The sequence below is a fragment of the Chrysemys picta genome, chromosome 4, assembly GCF_011386835.1.
Source record: "Chrysemys picta bellii isolate R12L10 chromosome 4, ASM1138683v2, whole genome shotgun sequence".
Lineage (NCBI taxonomy): Eukaryota > Metazoa > Chordata > Testudines > Emydidae > Chrysemys > Chrysemys picta.
In genome coordinates this window covers 12,351,572-12,370,261 of record NC_088794.1, presented here as the reverse complement: position 1 = coordinate 12,370,261, position 18,690 = coordinate 12,351,572, and the positions used below count along the sequence as shown (strand labels likewise).

General features: G+C 43.8%; 1 protein-coding gene across 4 annotated transcripts in view; it reads right to left on the bottom strand.

Moving 5' to 3' along the window:
• Positions 1–262: 262 nt before the first annotated feature.
• TSPAN2 (tetraspanin 2) overlaps positions 263–18,690 on the bottom strand; it is a 52,206-nt gene continuing 33,778 nt past the window's right edge. The window contains exons 3-9 of one of the 4 annotated variants that reach the window (XR_002889317.3): positions 15,722–15,819; positions 15,157–15,231; positions 14,430–14,528; positions 12,161–12,232; positions 11,061–11,144; positions 8,593–8,788; positions 3,678–5,538 (exon numbers count right to left, since the gene is read on the bottom strand). Coding sequence is in view for 3 of the 4 variants with exons in the window: in XM_024108286.3 (XP_023964054.2) it covers positions 5,440–5,538; positions 11,061–11,144; positions 12,161–12,232; positions 14,430–14,528; positions 15,157–15,231; positions 15,722–15,819 (527 nt within the window). In the remaining variant the exon portion in view is untranslated. Of the gene's footprint in view, positions 1,922–3,677; positions 8,789–11,060; positions 11,145–12,160; positions 12,233–14,429; positions 14,529–15,156; positions 15,232–15,721; positions 15,820–18,690 lie in introns of those variants that run through there. The other 3 variants (XM_008171674.4, XM_024108286.3, XM_008171673.4) reach the window with 3 other exon arrangements.

Here is an 18,690-nt window from a genome sequence, read left to right as displayed (position 1 = left end):
CGCAACTTAAAAAGGAGCAGTTAACAATACACAAAATATAAAGAAGTTTGAAAAATTGGTAGGGCAGGTCCAGTAAAAATAACTATAAAGAGAAGAAAAGGGAATACTTGGTAAAATTACAGTTGTAAAAATCTGCCTGTCCAGATTATATATGTCCTAGGATAGCAAGGGGAATAGCCAGCGAATTTATTGCACCCTTGGTTGCTTTTGAAAAATCATGAACAACTGATGAGACACTGGAAGACTTAGAGCAAACACTCTAAAGTAAGGGTAAATGGATACAGAAGTTAGAGGAAGTGGGAACAACTAGTAAGGAGACCAGGTTATGATTGTCCATGTCCTGATAACACAAATTTTAATGAGACTAGTTAGTTTCTATAATGATTTATACACATATATGCACATGTTCTGAAACTATATAGCCAAACCATTGTAGCACTTGAAATCACCAGGGTGGAGAGGAGAGGGGGCTCAGAAGGCATTTGAATGAGGGGAGAATGGTGGTCTCGCAGACTAGCTGAGGAAAGGTGTTCCATGTGTAGGGGTGACATGGAATACAGTACAGAGAGTTGTTTGGTGGGGAAGCAGCCATATGACATGTTAAGCAATAAGTAGCATGGTGTGTGTGTTGGGGGAGGGATGTTCTAAAAATTAAACCTTAGCATAAAATTGAATAGTAAAGCATTTGATACTGTCTCTTAAAATATAATTTCAAATGAATTCAGACTGGTTTGGCTAAGAACACTCAGGGGAATGAAAACCTATTTAAAAGGAAAAAAGGTAATGTGAAATGACAAAGGTCAGTATTGAACTGTGTGTTGGGGTACCACAAGGACTAACGTTAGGCCTATTCCTATATAATATCTTCAGTAAGGATTTGGTGAAGGAATTAAACAGCATGCTAATGAAATTCACAGATAATCCCGAACTGGGACAAGTTACAAATATTAATGAGGAGAGTAAAAATATAAGTAGGGCATGAGGGCAGAAAATTTTAGGAGGTTCTGTCCTATCCAGACCAGTGAGGAGCTAGGTGCCTTCAATGTTCTCCTGCTGTGACTCACAGCCTGGACACCAGGACACCGATAGCCATTAGACAAGCGACTACTAAGAGTCTGTGTGCTAAGCAGGCTGCTAGACTCAGGGAGCTGTTGTTACATCCCAGCCATACTGGTATCCACCAGCCTCGGTTACTACTATCCAAGTAACTTCAAACACACTTCCAGTCCTGAATTTTCCCCAAACCATGTGCCCTGAAATGTCCAATCCTTTCCTGGACCATTCAGAAGCATAATAAGGTTTGTTTGCACCTTTAAAAAGTCAGTACCCAACAGCTTGCCACATTAACTGGCGTTAACAATCACTTCAATTCATATACAGCATATTAATAAGTTTATTAATAACAGGACATAGGGTAAGTCATGTCAAGTAAAAGAAATAAAGGTAGAGAAGATTACAAGCAAATAAAAGCAAAAAACATGCTTCTAAAAGTCTAAAACAATCTAGCAAAGTACAGCCTTTGTTTAAGATGGTTTCATTCACCAATCACTCTTGGTCCAGCATGGTTGACTGTCTCTCAGTCAGGGTCTTCCACAGATGCACAGGGTGCTGGTTCCCCTTATCTTCATAGGTGAAAGATAACTTGGGTTCTTTGCTTCTTTCTTTTATAGTTCCGTGAACTTTTGAAATGGATTCTTCTGAAAGTTGCCCCCCCAAAATAAAGTTTATTCAAGTTCAACATGGAGTTTGGTGGTGAAGGAAGTTCCATGCTGGTTTCTTCCTCTGCTGGTATTTGCTAAAATGCAAATTGATCTGTTCCTACCCTCTCTGATGCAAATAAATGGCCACTTGACATGTCATTGCTAATCAACTGTGGTTACATCTGCTGGAGGTGTCAGCTTGTCCTTTGCCTGAGAGGAACCAGTTTACCCTGCCTGACTTGTCTGCTAAACATATTTAGTTTCACACTTCCTTCATATTTGTATGTCCCTTGGGCATTTACCATACATATACCACACAAGACTATTAATGATCAGTATGCTATTAGTTTTCCAATGATACCTTACATGATATGTATCCGATTCAGTTTATGACAATCAATTGGAACAACTGAAACTCGCTAACAGCAGTGATCCCCTGGCCCTCTTGCATGGGGATACATACAGATAGGGTCACAGGCTCCCCTTGGATGAATGCAGCTAATACAGTGGATGGGGGGGGGGGAGGGAAATGATTCAAAATACATATTTCAATGAGAGGGAAAAACATGGAAAGCAATACTGATGAGGAGCTAGGGGAGATAGTGACACATAATTAGATCTGAGTTTGCAATGTGATATGGTTGCAAAAAAGCCCCAAACAATTTTGGGCCATATACATAATCATCCTGTCATGAAGCAGGGAGGTGACCTTCTTTATACAGGTCTAGTGTGACCGACCACACCTGGTATACTGTATTCAGATCTGGTCACCACATGATCGAATACTCCACAAACTGCAGGGAGTTTAGAGAAGAGCAAGCTTCCTGAGGCATGAAAGAAGGCTGACTCCCACTTCCAACTGGCCAATATTGCCAATCCCCATTGTCCATTTCTTATCTTTTCAAACAAGCATCTTCATGCTTTCTCCCGTTCTGCCCCTCACGCTTGGGAGGAGCTACCTGTAAACACTGCAAAGCTACCACATTATCCCCCTCCAAATCCCTCAAAACTTCCATTTGCAATGCTGGCTACAAAAACACTTGACAATGAATACTCCTGCCTAGCATGCTAACCAATATTGTCTCACTGTTTCCTTGTACTCCTACATCTGTCTGTATCCTTCTGTTGCCTTCTGTTTTATACTTAGATTGTAAACTCTCTGGGCCAAGGCCTATCTTTTTGTTCTGTTTGTACAGCACCTAGCATAATGGGGGTCCTACTACATCACTAAGGCATGGTGGTAATACAAATAATGTGTGAAAAGAATGAGCTCAATTCAGATGGACCTCAATTTCAGGATTTATTTAATACATATCCCTTCCCTATACAACTTTGTTCCTTGTGTTCATCTACAATACTGAAAAGCCATTGAGCATGGTTCAAACTATGGGAGCTTTATTGGGCTGTGGTTTGATCTAGATAGGACGGGGATCACAGAGTGAATGGGAATGTTTAGCAACCAATGTGAGTGTGGAAAGACCTGGAGAATGGGGCCAGGATATGAAAGGGAAGGGAAAGAACTAGGAAAAAGTGTATAAAGACAAAGAGAGTTTATCACAGCAGTTTTTTTCCCCAGAGATCTTTGTGCCCTTCAGTTACTATGATGCTGGGTTACAGCAGAAAAACATGCTTTGCAGTTAGACGGACACCCCACCACTGTTAAATACAGAGCTGGCGCTTAGTGTCTTGGGTTCTGGGCTGGTGTACTGCTGTCTGATTTGTTACCGAGAAACAAGGCATAGGATGTTCTGGCTTGCAAGGTTCATAGAATGAGGGCAAAGGGTCTCAGTGTGGTGGCGAGGGCTATTTCCAGTGCATCACTGGCAGCAGTGTTTGGAATTTTGTCCTTCACACAAGAACTGTGGGGGTCCCACAGCTGGAAGTTTCACAAGCAGGGTGAAATATATATTGTGTGTATGTGAATGACAGGCCCAGTTAGCACTCCTCTGAGACCACAAAAACTTGGACTTCAAAGACTTGTTTCCTCCACTTCTCTTTTATTTCAGGTTATTTTTTTATTAGAATCTTTAAATTCAGTACAGAAAAGTCGATAAAAGCCAGTTCAGAACATGTCAAATGAAAACTAGTTTCAGCAACAGCACAATCACCTGACCAACATTTACAACTCAGGGAAACTCTCATATAGACAAATGCTCTTGCCCTCATAGGCTCTACAACAATAACATGATGTCCCAGTCCTGCCTAATGTTAGCACTTGGAATACAGGAAGAAGCATTCGATATTGGAAATGGGTGGCTCAGACAATCCTGGTCTAGCAGGGAGGAGCATTGTAATGCACCAACACAGAAGGGGAAAGGATTTGATGGTGAGCTGTGTTTATAATGTACATTTAATAAGAATAAAATTTAAAGGAGTTAGTCTCCCAAAGGCCACAAAAAGTGGGTTTAAAAGGGTTCAGATAACAGTTCTGTTTCTTTTTCAGTACGGATAGAATAGATTTTGCCATGAAACAATCCCACTTGTTTCCAGTAGGACAACTGGAAATGAAACACAGCTCTTTATTGCGTGGATATTCCAGGGATCTACTCCACTCAGGTCCTGCTTGGCCCCACAAGGCTACCAAAACTAGTCAAATTCTGCCCTCAAATATGCACATGTGGCTCCTACAGAGGTCAATGAGAATTTCAGGAGCTCAGTACAATTAAAAAAATGTTAGACAATTATATGAATAATGAGAATAATAAGCCAATTGATGGGAATAGGAAGAAACTTCCCCTACTGGCTGCTGCTTGCTACAGATGTTTCTGGCCCCTTCCTCTGAAGTAGCTGGTACTGGCCACTGTCAGAGACAGGATATTGGTCTAGTGGGAGCCCTGATTTTATCAGCGCCTTGGATGTTCTCATGCATGTATGTATCTGAGGACAGAATTGGGTTGAGTGAATTCAATCCTGATGTGCTGATTTTCTAGCACAGACTATATTTTTTGGTGGTTTTGATTCAGATGCCATAGAAAGTTTCCTTCTCACAGCCAGATGGAGCATGTTGGGTAGAGTGCTGGGCCATCTGGCAGAAGTGCAGAGCTTGGGAATAAAATGAGAGTGCCAGATTTAAACCAAAGGGGAAGCAGCACAATGAATGGGGAATATTTCCACAGAAACTGTGGGTACTTTTCTTCCCAGATGTCAGGGTTGGATTTATAGCTCAACCACAACTGAATTATAAACAGGATTGCTCAGTCCAGCCACAGAAATGCCAAGGAAGGGTCTAATTAGTTATTGCTTGTAAAGCACTACAGAAGAATCCTAATAATTATTATAAGGGGCAGAGAGAATAGTAATTTCACCTTCTGTTGCTAGTAACCACTGGATAAGGGTAAAATGTCCTTCAAATGCTAATACAAGATAGAGGAAACTGTTACTAATACAGTAATATACTGTCTACAAAACAACAGCATGAAATGGCGAGATGGGAAGGCCACACTGTTAAAGGCACTGATAGACATTTTAAATATGCTGCTTCCTGGCCTGATGCACAATCATAATCCAGAGAATTAAACTAATAAAACTGGTATCATTATGTTCCTGATCTTCAGTACAAAGTGCATCCAATATTCCTGGATAGCACTGGAACCCAGAGTACACATAACTGTTACGTATATAAATATGAACACACTGTATAGAAAAAAAAACCTATTTCATTAGAAAGCAAGATGATTCAAGTCTGAATTTATTGAAATATATTTTCTTACTGGCACTCTTCTCTGTTTCTAAAAGGCACTTAGAGGTAAACAAGCAAGGAAGGTTTCTGCAAGCACCAGTCCTTGTACTGGTGCATCTCAAAAGCAGAAGTGGGCATCTCCAGACGGACTCCATGTTGCTGTAAGTGAAAAAGGAAGCAAACTCTGGCTATTTATTACTGTTCTGGTGCCAAACAAGATTCAGTGATTTTTTTTTAAAATGGCAAGGGTGTTTGTGTGTGTGCGTGAGAGAGATGGATCTGCCTGTACGGTAAATGCCCTCCCGCATGGGATGCAGTGAACATTACAGTTATCTGTACTATCCAGACCATGAGACCCGATAGGATAGTACAGATTGGCCTTTCACAAAGGAACAGTGCCAATAAGGTTAGGTCTTAGTTAATAAAAGATCAATAATGCCATCATGTCTGTCTAATGTGTTATTTACAGCCTGCTGGTCTGCAAAGACCTTTTCATTTGACCGGCAAAGGCTAAGACAACTGCTTCTGTATAGCTATGTCTATTTTTTGCCAGCCTTCTCTTGATAGGGTATTTCCCAGCTCCACATAACTGCCACAGGGCTCTATGCCTTGTCTAGAGACTCAGACTCTCTCCTAAAAGTGAACTATTTTGTCAGGCCCTGAAGTTCTGGCCATTGGCTCGTGCAGTACCCTCAGTCCCTACCTTTATACAAGGTGTTTCCATAGGACTCTCCTCCAGTGAGGTCACTGCAGAAGGATGCAAACCTAGCTCTCTTCCTTGGAGCCAGCTACACTGTCTCCATGTTGGCTTGGGGAGCCTGAGGCTAAGCCCAGAAATTCCTGGCATGGCAGTGTGTTGCATGCCCAGCTGCTTTACTTTTAGTGGAACACAGCTGCCTTAGGAGATCAATGGCCATTCAAATGCTGCCCATGAGAAATCACAAATGGCAAATGTAAAGGACAGGCAGGTCTGACACTCAAATATTATTAAATGAATTGCAGAAAAGGTATAACACTAGAATGATTTCCACCACCAAAATAAACTTGAGGTGGTATAAATATGAGGTTCCTTGGGACTGTGAGGGCAGCACACTCTGGGGTACATGTATTACATACGAACACATGCACTTAGGTTCATGCAGATGCTCTGATATAGCAAATATTTCTTGAAGTCCTATATCCTTCCAGTATGTTTCAATGGAACAAAGACTCTATTATAGTGAATGCACCATATTGTTGGAGAGCAGGGATCATTTCATTCAGATATCAGTTGAGACGAGCCCTTCTCCATTATACTTACTCTCTAATTTGGAACCCAGGAAAACCAAATCACAATTGCATTAGAAAGCTGGATAGGATAGACAGAGAGGCAGGGTTGCTACATGAGTTCATGCACATCTCTAGCACAGCCCCCTTTCTGAAACATTTGGGGGGAGGGGAAGAGGGGGAAGAGACTGCTTTCCCAAATGAAATGAGCCAAAAATATAAAACTCTTAGGGCATGCTACCCGCCGGATCGGCGGGTAGCAATCGATCTATTGGGGATCGACTTATCACGTCTAGTGAAGGCGCAATATAATCGATCCCCGATGGCTCTGCCGTCGACTCCGGAAATCCACCGTGGCAAGAGGCGGAAGCGGAGTTGACGGCGGCGCGGCAGCGGTTGACTCGCCGCCTTCCTCACAGCCAGGTAAGTCGACCTAAAATACGCAACTTCAGCTATGTGAATAGCGTAGCTGAAGTTGCGTATCTTAGGTCGACCCCTCAATCCCCCGTAGTGTAGGCCTAGCCTTAGTCTCGCATATACTTTATTTTCCCGTTATGGAGAGAATACTTCCAGGCTGTTGAATGTTTTAAAAGGAACATTCTATTGTGAATAAATAAGAAAAATAAAAATATGGAAGCAAGCTATGTAAACTCAAGCCATGAGGTATTTCAAGGATACAGTGTAATTCTTACATCTCTTACCCGCAAAGCATAATTGCGAATAAGAAAATGACTCTTTATGATTGTAAAAATGTCCTGCCTTTACTTCCTCCCCTTATACCCAAAGGAGAGGGCGAGAGATTTGAGGTAAAAGCCCTGCTGAAGTGGTGATAGTCGCAGTAGTTCAGAGCAGAGGCAGAAATTAAGGTATTAAAGTGCCACTTTTGTTTCTCCCTAACAGTCTTCATGATTTATGTGTCTCCTACAGCACAGCTCGCCACAGCCTTTGGCCACAAGATCTCCCACAACTTTGCTGCTTTTCTGGATAAAGGCTCCAATCCTGCACTAGCCTCTGTGCTGTGTGGAGTTCTGGGGTCAATCGGCCTTTGTACAGGTATACGTCCATGCTAGCTGCTCCCAGCGTGGGACTGTCAGCTTCAGCTCTCTTCCGCCCTTTCTTTTGAAATCTCTGCTTTAAAAATTAATCGGATTTTAGAGACCTTTCAAACTCATAACTGTGATTTTGTCACACAGACTGGGTTGGGAAGCCAAGGCACAATTTATCCTGGTATAACTGACTCTGCATTACCCATCAGCCTCCCATCTCTCTCTTAACCCTCCAATTTTTGCCTGGTCCTAGGACTCCCCAAGAAGCCTTCTTTGTTCAGATGTAGGTCCCAATCCTACCAACACTCCTGCATGTGACACTGAAGTCAACAGGACTACTCACATGGAGTACATACTTCCAGGAACAGGCCCTTAGATATCAGCTCATTTGAATAAATCCAATTTATTAATTGTATTTCCTTTTAGTTTTGGGGAGATTGGATAAAACTACATTAAAGGTTTTATTTTAAAAATGGCAGTTGCTCCTACACTGATTATTAGCCAACAGGGTTCACTATGAAAGGGTTTCAACCTGGATATATGCCAGGGCTGTATGCACACTCTCACAGAGTGGGGAAAGTGCAGGAATGTGCATGCAAACATGTGCCCGCACAACATATGTCATATGCATGCATTCACCCACACAATATACTATAGATACACAGATATCTGTACTTGTGCACTCTTGCAGATCCGTATGTGGAGACAGGCAGGTGCTTACCCAATGTATATAGATACGCAGGCACTCAGCCGTATATATGCAAAAATATTTAAAAACAATTTAATTTTAGGTACCACCTTTGCCTTTTCATTTTAAGAAAGTACATTTTAAACCCTCATTTTACTCATTTCAGTTTTCTGACTTAAAAGTTTGAACACAGTTAATGCAAGTCACACTCACCAAATGGGGCCTTTTCCTCCCAGTTGGTTAAAACACTAATCAAAAATATATTACAATTATTAAACTCAGAGAATGCATCTTGTAAAGTTTAGTCTGGAAGTCCCGGAGCATAGAAATTGTGCAGTGAGTTTTAGAGCATGTCTCTTGTATTGCGGATAGCACAGCAGAGAACCATGCTGAATATCATGCCAAAGATCTAAAAGAGAAGGAATGTGATTTAGAGATTTCCATGAGATGCCCCTCTTACAAAAGTAGGCGTAGTTATAAAACTGTCATTTCAGAACAATCTAATGATCTTCACAGAGGGGTAGTGGGCACAGATGACTGTTCCTCTCTACAAGTCTCAGGAAAGAAGACAGTTAACATGCAAGAGACATCACCATTACTCAGAGCTAAGATGATACGACCATAGCAGTGTCATAGATGTTTTAAATGCTCTGTAAGCATAATCCCCTTCCCAAATATCACTGGGGAGATCATTAATACTATTAATGATACGTCGTCTGCACTGACACAAGATCAGCACTATCACTGGTATCAAATCCAGCACTGCAACAGAGGACTTGAATTTCAGTCTAGCACAGAAACGTGGTTATAGGAGGTCTCTGTTCATGGAGTATCATGTGTACTTCTGAATAAGAGCAGAGCTGAGCTCTGGGTGTAAAGACAGGCTAACGTATGGGATTGCTGCAGGATACTGTGGGTTTAGAGAGAAACCTAAACTCTTAATAATTACTGTACATGAGGCAAGTTTATAAATTGCATGCAAGTAGAATCCATAGTCTTAAAGCACAGGAAACTGCAGGGGAAGGTTAAAGTGGAATCCAATGGAGGGTGCTAGAGTCTCTAGTAATTCCTCCTAGTCACAGTTTTTACCTCCAGAACAGAGTTTACAGGCAATAAGCAAAGACTTCATCCATGGTCATGAGAAACAGGCAAGCGATACCATTGAATCCCTCCCCCAGGAACAAAGGGCGACAGCTGGCCAGTCTTACCACATGGGAGGAACGGACTAGCACTTGCTTCTCCTTCCAGCCCAGATACCTGAGAGTTGTCAAGTTAATGCAGGACCCCAAGTGCGTGGCATCTGACATCCTCTCTTACCGTATCTGTGCCCATCTCAATGGGAAGTTATGAAGTTTAGATCCCTATATGCAGTGTACACACACTCTTAGGCACTGAACAGCCTGGTTATTGAGACCCTGTCCCATCTGGATTGCTTTGCCATATTTTCCATGTATGCCATTATATTTTAGAAAAGTCACATTTCAGGTTGCCTGTGGCTAACTGGATGTTATGACCGCCCCATATTTCTGAGAATGTTTAAACCCCCCTGCCTCTCTCCATCCCCACAGGTCAGGTGTAGTGACCATATTACTATGCTCTTCAGTTTGAAATATATGAACCCTCCCTCCACATCTGAACTCAGTGAGCTTTGGAAAGTCCAGGTAACTCCATTAACTTCCTCCTCCAGAGAGCAGGTGGGAGTGTAATTCCTCAGAAATCTGGTTTCATCCTATGTCTTCAGGCGGTCATTGGCTGCTGAATCTGGAGCAGATCGCAGCAGATGCAGGCTGGAAAATGCTTTAATCTCCAAGCCTGTCAGTTTGATGGGTCTTCCTGCTGGATTCGTGCACTAGTGTGACATCTAGTGGCCACACAGCTCAATTATGAACTCGCAGATTTTTGGAAATGGCAAAGCAGACTTTGCAAGAGAAGATGGAGTTTAAAACAAGTGAAGTGAGAAGCTTTGGGGATACGATTAGATGAATCAGTCACTGACAACATGGTGTTGTTTAATCTGGATACCTAACAGTTAGAAGAGGGATATATCCTGAAGCCACCTGCCTAGTTTAAATTCAGTTCTGTTAAAGCAATGGGACTAGGAATGAGGATGTGCTGATTTCTAGCTTCCAGGTAAGCCATGAACATCTATCACAATATCACAGGTTTTCCTTCACCAGATTGTTAGTGTGCGTGACCTGGGAAAATCAGTTCCTTACAAGCAACTGGTTAAATCACACATCTTCCTTCATGTTCAGATCCATTATGAGTGTACAGCTTGGATCCAAATATTTAGGGACAAACAACACCAGTGCCGACAATGGGTTGGAATGGGTGAAATCTTAGGATAGCTGGTTGCTTTTCAGTACACTCAGCCTTTTTGGCTGAAGTTATTAATTTATATTTATTTACAACAGTAACAAAGTGGAATTTCTCCTAGATAGTCTGTATTCACTCTATGAGGATGAAAAATAAACTGGTAAAACTGGGACTCTCCAAAATGTATGTGGAGAGTAGAGTGACTCTCAGAGAAAAGACTCATCGAAAGTGTCAGGGAAAGTTGGTATCATATGGAAATCTCCCCAGCAGCTACTGCAGAGCATCTCCCAGGAAATATGGACTCAGGGGAGGGTGCAGGGATTTCATATAGACAGAAAAGACAATGATATTATGTATTTACTCACTGTGATGCCAGCAATTCCAATTCCAACGATTCCAACTAACTGCAGATTAGAGTTAATTACATTCTGGATTTCATCCAGGCAGTTCTATTAAAAACAGAATGAAAGTTCCACTTAGCTCCTAGATAAATATTTCTAGATAATTTCCCTGAACCTCTGCCTTCATGCACATAGAGAAAGGCTAACACAGTGACCTGTCTGCTAACCTGCCTCTCTATGCCTTGTGCCCTCCTGGACATTTCTTGCTACTAGGTAGCTTACTCTCCCCTCATCTGAGCCATCAATAGGCTTTACACTGCCAGGAATAATCTCCTTTGTTGTCCTCACCATACTCCTTTGTATACCCAGGTGCCATCTCAACGGCATTCACATGTGGGTTTTTCATTAATAGCTTCCCCAGAAGTTAAAGCCAGCTATGTGTCTGGATACACTAAATCAGGGGAATATGGCCTTTTGGGATAATGATGCAACTGCAGGCAGGTGCCACAAAAAACTAGAAATGAGAGTGTTTCCCTCATTTTAATTGGCCACATTCCTAGCCAGGGTCCTCTGAGCACAGTGAAGACAGGCACACGCCATAATTCAACCTTCATCGGGCCTTTCATTCAGACTCCTAGACACCAACATCTAAGTGCCCCTGCTCTTCAGACTCTGTGACATTACTGCCACAGCTACCTGGGGAGGTGGTAGGGAGGCTGCAGACAACAAGAGCAAGAGGTGTTCACATTTCTGACCCCTCACTCTCCTCTGCCTCCATGCTGTTCAGCTGCACAGAGCTTCCCATGGCTGAGAGGGTGCTGGAGCCTATTCAAGGCAGATAGCAGCTCTGACTTTCCTGAAATATGATTCTACTTGTACATTTCTTCAATTTCTTCTTAAATAACTCTGATATGGACAAAGGATATTTGAATCATCTGAAGCCGGCTGATCTGACTGTGGACATAGTCTTTCCCCAGCTAGGTCCTCTGGGCTATAAACCTCAGTCAGTCCCAGTGTCATCATTAGTGCTATTTTTGCTCCTTGTGTGTCAGAGAAACTTCTGTTTCAAACGGACATATCTGTGGTGAGAGGTAATTAAAACAATCAGCGCAGAAGACACTTACCTTGGGCATCTGGATGCCCTCTGGACAGGTGGGCTTCACCTGAATCTCACTTTCTTTACCACAGCACTGAAGCTACGCAGTTGAAAGAGAGAGAGAGAGAAAGTCAAAAAAGGGAGAAACTACAGGCTAGTTTCCTACTGAGACTCTGCATTCAATGGCAGCAAGTGGGCCAGTAACTAAAAGGAAAGACTAGAGACAGGGGCACAAATTTATCCCTCTTTGGTAACTCCACTCCCTTGACTAGATTTTCATGTACATTGAATGTGGCCCAAATTCTCAAAATTCCTTTAATTTCAAATGTCTCAATTCTCAATGGACAAGTAAATACCAACATCCAGAAACATGTACATAAAAAAAGGCTCCTGGAAGGGACTTTATGGCCCAGTTCAGATAGTCTGACAAACAGACCAGACTGTTCAAGGCAATACAAATCTCTGCCATGGAGGGCCTAGCAGTGTCTAAATCCCTTTATCCAGGAAAACACAAATAGTTCAAGCGGCATGTGTAGAAATGTGGGCACCATGCTGAAGCTGCAGCAGAATACGCTAGAATCTTTATTACAGACAGAATATGCTGTTGGGTTTGTGGCCAGTGATAAATCAGCAGAATGTTTCAGTGGGTTTGTTTTTCCCGTTGACACATCTCTGAGAAAATGCTTGGAATTCCTCTTTGAGTCATAATTAACAGGCATGGGAGAAGGACAAGAGGTTCAGAGGTTGTGAAATGTTAGTTATGAAGAATGCTGGAATGATATAACAGTGACAAAAGAAAGGGTTTGATCTCTATGGGAGGCAGCATGGCTTGACGAAATGAACACAGACTTGGGCACAAGTAGGACTCTAAGTTCTGATCTTGGCTTGGTCGCTGACTTGCTGTGTGGCCTGGGACAAGTCTCTCATTCTGTGCTTCAGATTCCCTGGCTGTACAATGGGAATGATGACAGGACCTACCTTTAATACTGTTTACATCACAGTAGGGCGTGGGGGCCCTGGGCAGGACGTTGTGCTAGGCACTATACAGACAGAGGTGAACTCAGTCCCCACCATGACGGGTTTACGAGCTCTCACAAGGGAGTAATTAGTTAGTGTCTGTACAGCTACTGTTCAGCTAAGTTTAAGGGACACTCACAAACTCATCCAGTTCTTGAGCAAGGGACATGAGGGCTAACTGTCCCAGGTGTCTGACAGAGAGAGGTGACGATGCATTGCGCGGGAAAAAGGCCTCTTTGTTGAGCTGGAGTGGACCCTGCTGGAGAAGCCAAAGCTGGTTGTTGTAGATTCTTTTGCGGATTGTTTTCTAGTTGGGCAAATGACACCTCGAGTGCACTGGGGACCAGATTTGCCCAGGACTCAGGCGAATGGAGTCCACTGCCCTCAGATTATTCTTAAGCCTGTGCCCTGTTGTGTGTTACTGGAGTTACTCAGCACTATGGCTATAAGGAACAGGATGGATGGGGAAGGGCATGTGTAATGTTGTGCTGGAGGAAACACACTGATAAACTGAAGTACAAGAGAAATCATTGGCACTGCACTCCTGGTTGTGGCCTCTTCATTTCTATGGTAACAAATGTCATTGTCCAGATCCCTGGTGATGACATTATTAATTCACCATTAGTTTCTCTAGGGAGAACTTGGCCCAAACATAACTTCAGAAACTGACAGGGAACATTCCTTGCTTTGGGGGGCAGGAGGCCACAGTATTGTCACGACAGGGTATTCTTTCCTCAAGTATGTGAATGAGGCATGGGGCCAGTTTGGCCTTAAGGCTTGTCCACGCATGACAGTTAGCAACAGTTAATCCTAATTAACTCCCCACGTAGAAAATCCCTTTGATAGCTGGTGCTGAAGAGAGCCCTTTGGGGCTGATGCAGCCCTTTAAATGCAGTTTGATTCAGAAATTTCCTGCCCATTCTGATTTTTTCATATTTATATTTGCATATTTATAGATTTTAAAGCCACAAGGGATCATTATGGTCATCTAGTCTGACCTCCTGTATAAAGCAGCCCACAGAATTTCACTCAGAAATTGAAGGTCTAGCAGTTTTCACTTCCAGGGTTAGTACTTACCTGCAATTTGAGCCCAGGACTTCTGGCACCTAAAGCAAGCAGCATACACTTGAGCCACCAGGTCACCTTTAAACAAACCCCTCAATTCTACTCCCTTAGGGCGCAGACAGTGGGAAGCAGTCACCCTTCTGCAAACCCTGGCATTTGATTTTTGAAGGACGCCACCACGGTGAGCACTGTTTAAGCTCACATGGGTTACTCACAACTGTGTGGAACTGAATGAGAGTTTTGTTGCTCTTCCCCACGTCCATCACATAGTCATCATAAGCTTCTTTATAGATGGTCTGGACCTCCTGTACTGCCTGCAGAAATCAGACAAGTCCAGTGAGATACTGAATTGGAGACAACTGGGAGCCTAACAGATCCTACTCCAAATCCAATATAGATCCCTGGCTTCCCTCTCCAGCCCCTAGAGTCATGAGCGACTCCTCTACATTATTTTATCCCTAGCGATCTGGTGGATTGAAATAGTAATAGAGATGCTCTGGGAGAGCAGGCTCTTGGGGGCTAATGAGAACTTGGGCAGAACCCTACAGCACTTGTTTACTATATGTCTGCCAGGCACTCAGAACCCAGGAGACGTTCACTAACAAGAGATGTTCATTGTTTTGATTATGTACAACTCCCCAGAGTGTCACCCACTCCCCTACAGCTCTCCAGGCAGTTCTGAAGTCGATGTTACTCTCACATACAGGGATTATTTATACATTTGGATTTTCTGTTCATATGTGGGAGTGGAGACTGTCCCATTCTGAAGCACAGCTTCTCAGGCTCATGACAACATGAGCTCTCTGTGTCTAGAGGGTCACAGAGTCCTCCTGTTTCTGTGGAATCCTTCCCTAAAATGTGGTCTTTCCCTGACCTCTTCAGATCAGTAAGCAGCAGGAATCCAAACCCAGTCCATAACATCAGAATCACCTTGCTACTCACCGCTTTTTTGCCTATAAATGCAAACACTCCAGCAGTGACTTCAGCAGCAAATATCACCAGCAAGCAGGCAAAAAACTGCAGAGGAGAAACAGAATTGGTACTAGTTTATTTTACATAAGGCCCTTTATACAAACTATGCATCCCAAATCATTCCACAAGGCTCAATAACACACAACAGCAGAGGGAGGAAGGTGTTAGCAGGCAGAGGCAAGGGGGAAGGAGTGGTCTTTTCAGATTAGATTTTCAATGAGATAAAGGGCAGATGAGGTAGAAATAGACCCCAGGAGGTGGCTCCAGATGGTGGAAGTGACAGAGGAGGCAGTCCCAGGAGGCAGCAACTGAGTCAAGCTAGCAAGGGGATAATTTCACACATGGAAGCTCTTGAATGGGACCTGCTGGAGATGTTGGGTTAATAAAGTATCTGCTCATTATGAGGAGTAAAATCAAGTTACTGATCTCTGACCCACGAGCTGTTCCCACCAGTGATGAAATAGAAATCTCCTTCAGAGGTGCACCATCAGAATAACCTCCAGCAGAGAGATGGTCCATCAAGCCTGTTACTTACCGCTCCAAGCAGGCACTGAGATTCCCGCACTGCTCCACAGCACCCAAAAAATCCAACTGTCATCATCAACGCCCCTGCTCCCACGAGCACATACAGCCCTGTGGGGAAACCAGAACCAGTCAGTCTCAGAAGAGTTCAACCAGAACAGCCTTTCAGGCATTACATCACTTTTCTTGGCAGGAAGAAGCCTGTCATCCATTCTCAGTCCTGTGTTTGTGCCCCAGGGGACAGTCCCCTCTATCTCTACAGCTCCTCAGCAGGGCTGCTGTGTCCCCCAAAGGGAACCAGTCACCTCCTTAGATCTCCTAAGGAAGCTCCACAAAGGCCAGCATGAAAAGAGTTCCATCTGTCAGGTCTCCTGTATGGAAACCTGCGAAGTCCAGCAAGAATTCTACTGCCCACCAATAGGGACCGTGTTTTATACATCACATCATATAGAATTGTCTTCTAGCTAGTCACCACAGAACAAGGAGCAGGAAATACAATCCTCTAAAGTCAGCACTGCTCAGGATCACGTCTCCCTGGAGTGTACGTTCTCTGTGGAGGAGAAAGCCTTTGCCACACGGAATTCCTGTGACACTGAAGCACCTGTCCTGGCCTCTAATGGGACCCATCTCATAGAAACCTCCATAGCTTTTCTAAAGCTTATGGGCTTGGTTTTGCCAGCTGGCCCAGTGGGTGGTTGGGAAACACACTGGATTGCTGTGCAGGGGGTGAGTTTGGGAAGCCCCACGGAACCATGCTGCTGGGATGGCTGGGCACCGTGCTAACGACACTCTGTCTCCTCCAGAAGGGAAGGCACAGGCTCTATTGCATGGTGCTGTCCATGGCAGCAGTATTTCAGCTTTGGAGGATGCTGCTGGCTACTGGAAACGAGGTGTGGGGCCTATTGGAAAACTGATGCCTCAGGAGAAATGGAGTGAGACCATCACATTACAACTCCTGTGGACAAAGACTGGCAATAAAAAGTCAACGTTCCCTAAGGAGCTGCTAAGGGTCAGCCACTGTGAATCCCAATGGTGAGCTCTACTTTCACAGAGACGGGGCATCTCTCAGTAGGTCACTGGATACATGAGATGCTTCTCTATTTGGAGCGTGGCTTCTTTCCTGTGGAATAAGTAGCAGGGCCACTTAGGCACACTCCAGATCCGTTAACTATCATATGAAGCACAACACATGCCCTTATAGCATACTGATACAGATGCCAAAATGTCAGACACCAAGAGCGGAGAGGGGCTCATGTTATCAGCATAAGGCCAGGGACTTTCTTCCACAGAAGCTGCCAGCACAAGCAGCATGTGTTATACTAGGCAGTGTCAAAGAAAGAGACAAACCATGGTCAGATGGTCTGGTAAAGTGGCTATGTATGAAAGGGGCAAGCAGCCTAAAACTCACAGTCCAAGATTCTCATAGGAGCTGCAGGCAGCACCTCCTGCAGGGCCTGTTGCCTCCAGCCAGATTTCATCTTGCCCTCGATTTCATCAGACATGGTCCGAGTGACCCTGCAGTAGCTGGTGGGAACACTGTGAACTGCCTCCATAGTCTGGCTGGCTGTTCACAGCTAAGTGCTTCAGAGATAACTTGGGAGTGGTGGGTACTGTCCAGAAACTCTGGCTAACCTCTCTCTTGGACTTGTTCCCAGAAGAGCTTGGGGCCATCTGGCCAAAGGAGGTTTGCCTGTACAGAATTTGTATGGCATGAAGACTGGTCAGAAACAGTGACAATCATAAAATATAATGTATTAGTGGATACTGCAAGGTGTCTCAGGAGCAGGCTGGGGTGAGCCTGATCAGGTGGGAGAGGAGAAGAGGGGGGAGACCACAGAAAGGCCCCTAGCACTGAGGGACACAGGCTTGGAACCTCCATACATTTAAAACTAGACTGGCCAAAGTACAGTACTATAGAAAATATTGTAGTGATCATTTCTGACCCACTCTGAGAGCTATTCAGCTTTTGCCATCTCCAGCATCTCTGTGCACTTCTAAGTGACATGAGGTCACTTGCATGGTTGTGTGTTCTAGACTTTATCTGGGGGAGAGGAGACAGGTGGGGGCTGCCTCTTCCAGGCAGAGATCACATCTTATTTTATTTGTAAATTGTTTAATGATGAATGGATAATAATTCAGCCTGGCTGCAGGCTTTCAGTCAGAGCGCAAGGAGGGTGCGCATTACTCAATGGAATCTATGATGCCTTGTCTTCAGGTACAGCACTGACCACAAACAGGCCTGCTGTCCGGCACAGCACCCTACTACTCCAGCCTTTGCCATCTTTGCATGGGGGCTGGGAACTCAGACATACTTAATGCATATCAAATGCTAAAATGAGCCTGCAGCACTTTCCATCCCACTAGCATGTGGGGGATGGGGATGCTAAGGTCGGTTGTCCCACTAGAGGGCACAGTCAGCCCTGCTTTCAGAGTCAACTGTACACTGTACGTTTTCATACTTTTATTATTTTCTAATGTTAAACATTTTATTTTTTAAAATTGACCCGAATCTATATCATTCATATAGCTGCCAGCATTGAATACGCACTAGGCCCTGCAGCATCCAAATCTGCACAGAGACCCCACAGAAGGGTGTAGGAATAATTGAGAGGGAAATAATTAAAACCTCTGCATTCCCCAGTGCATCGTGGCATCTCTCTTTTGGAGGACAAGTTCTTTGGGGCTCTCTCTGCATTTGTGCACAATATATTCAGCACACAGGGATGCTAGGCAAAATAGCAGAGCTAGTCGAGAAACAGAAAATATTTCTTCAAAAATTCTACAGAAAATAGTTATAGGTTAACAAAAACTTTCATCCAGTCCCATAAGATATCATCATAATCTTATTACAATACTGACAGCCTCAGAACTGCAGTTTACTCAAACCATGGCAGAGTTCCCGCTCGCTTGTCCAGTAGCAAGGGACGATCTCACTGCCATGCCACTGCTGTCATTAAAGTGCCACACTGGAGGGTCCAAAAT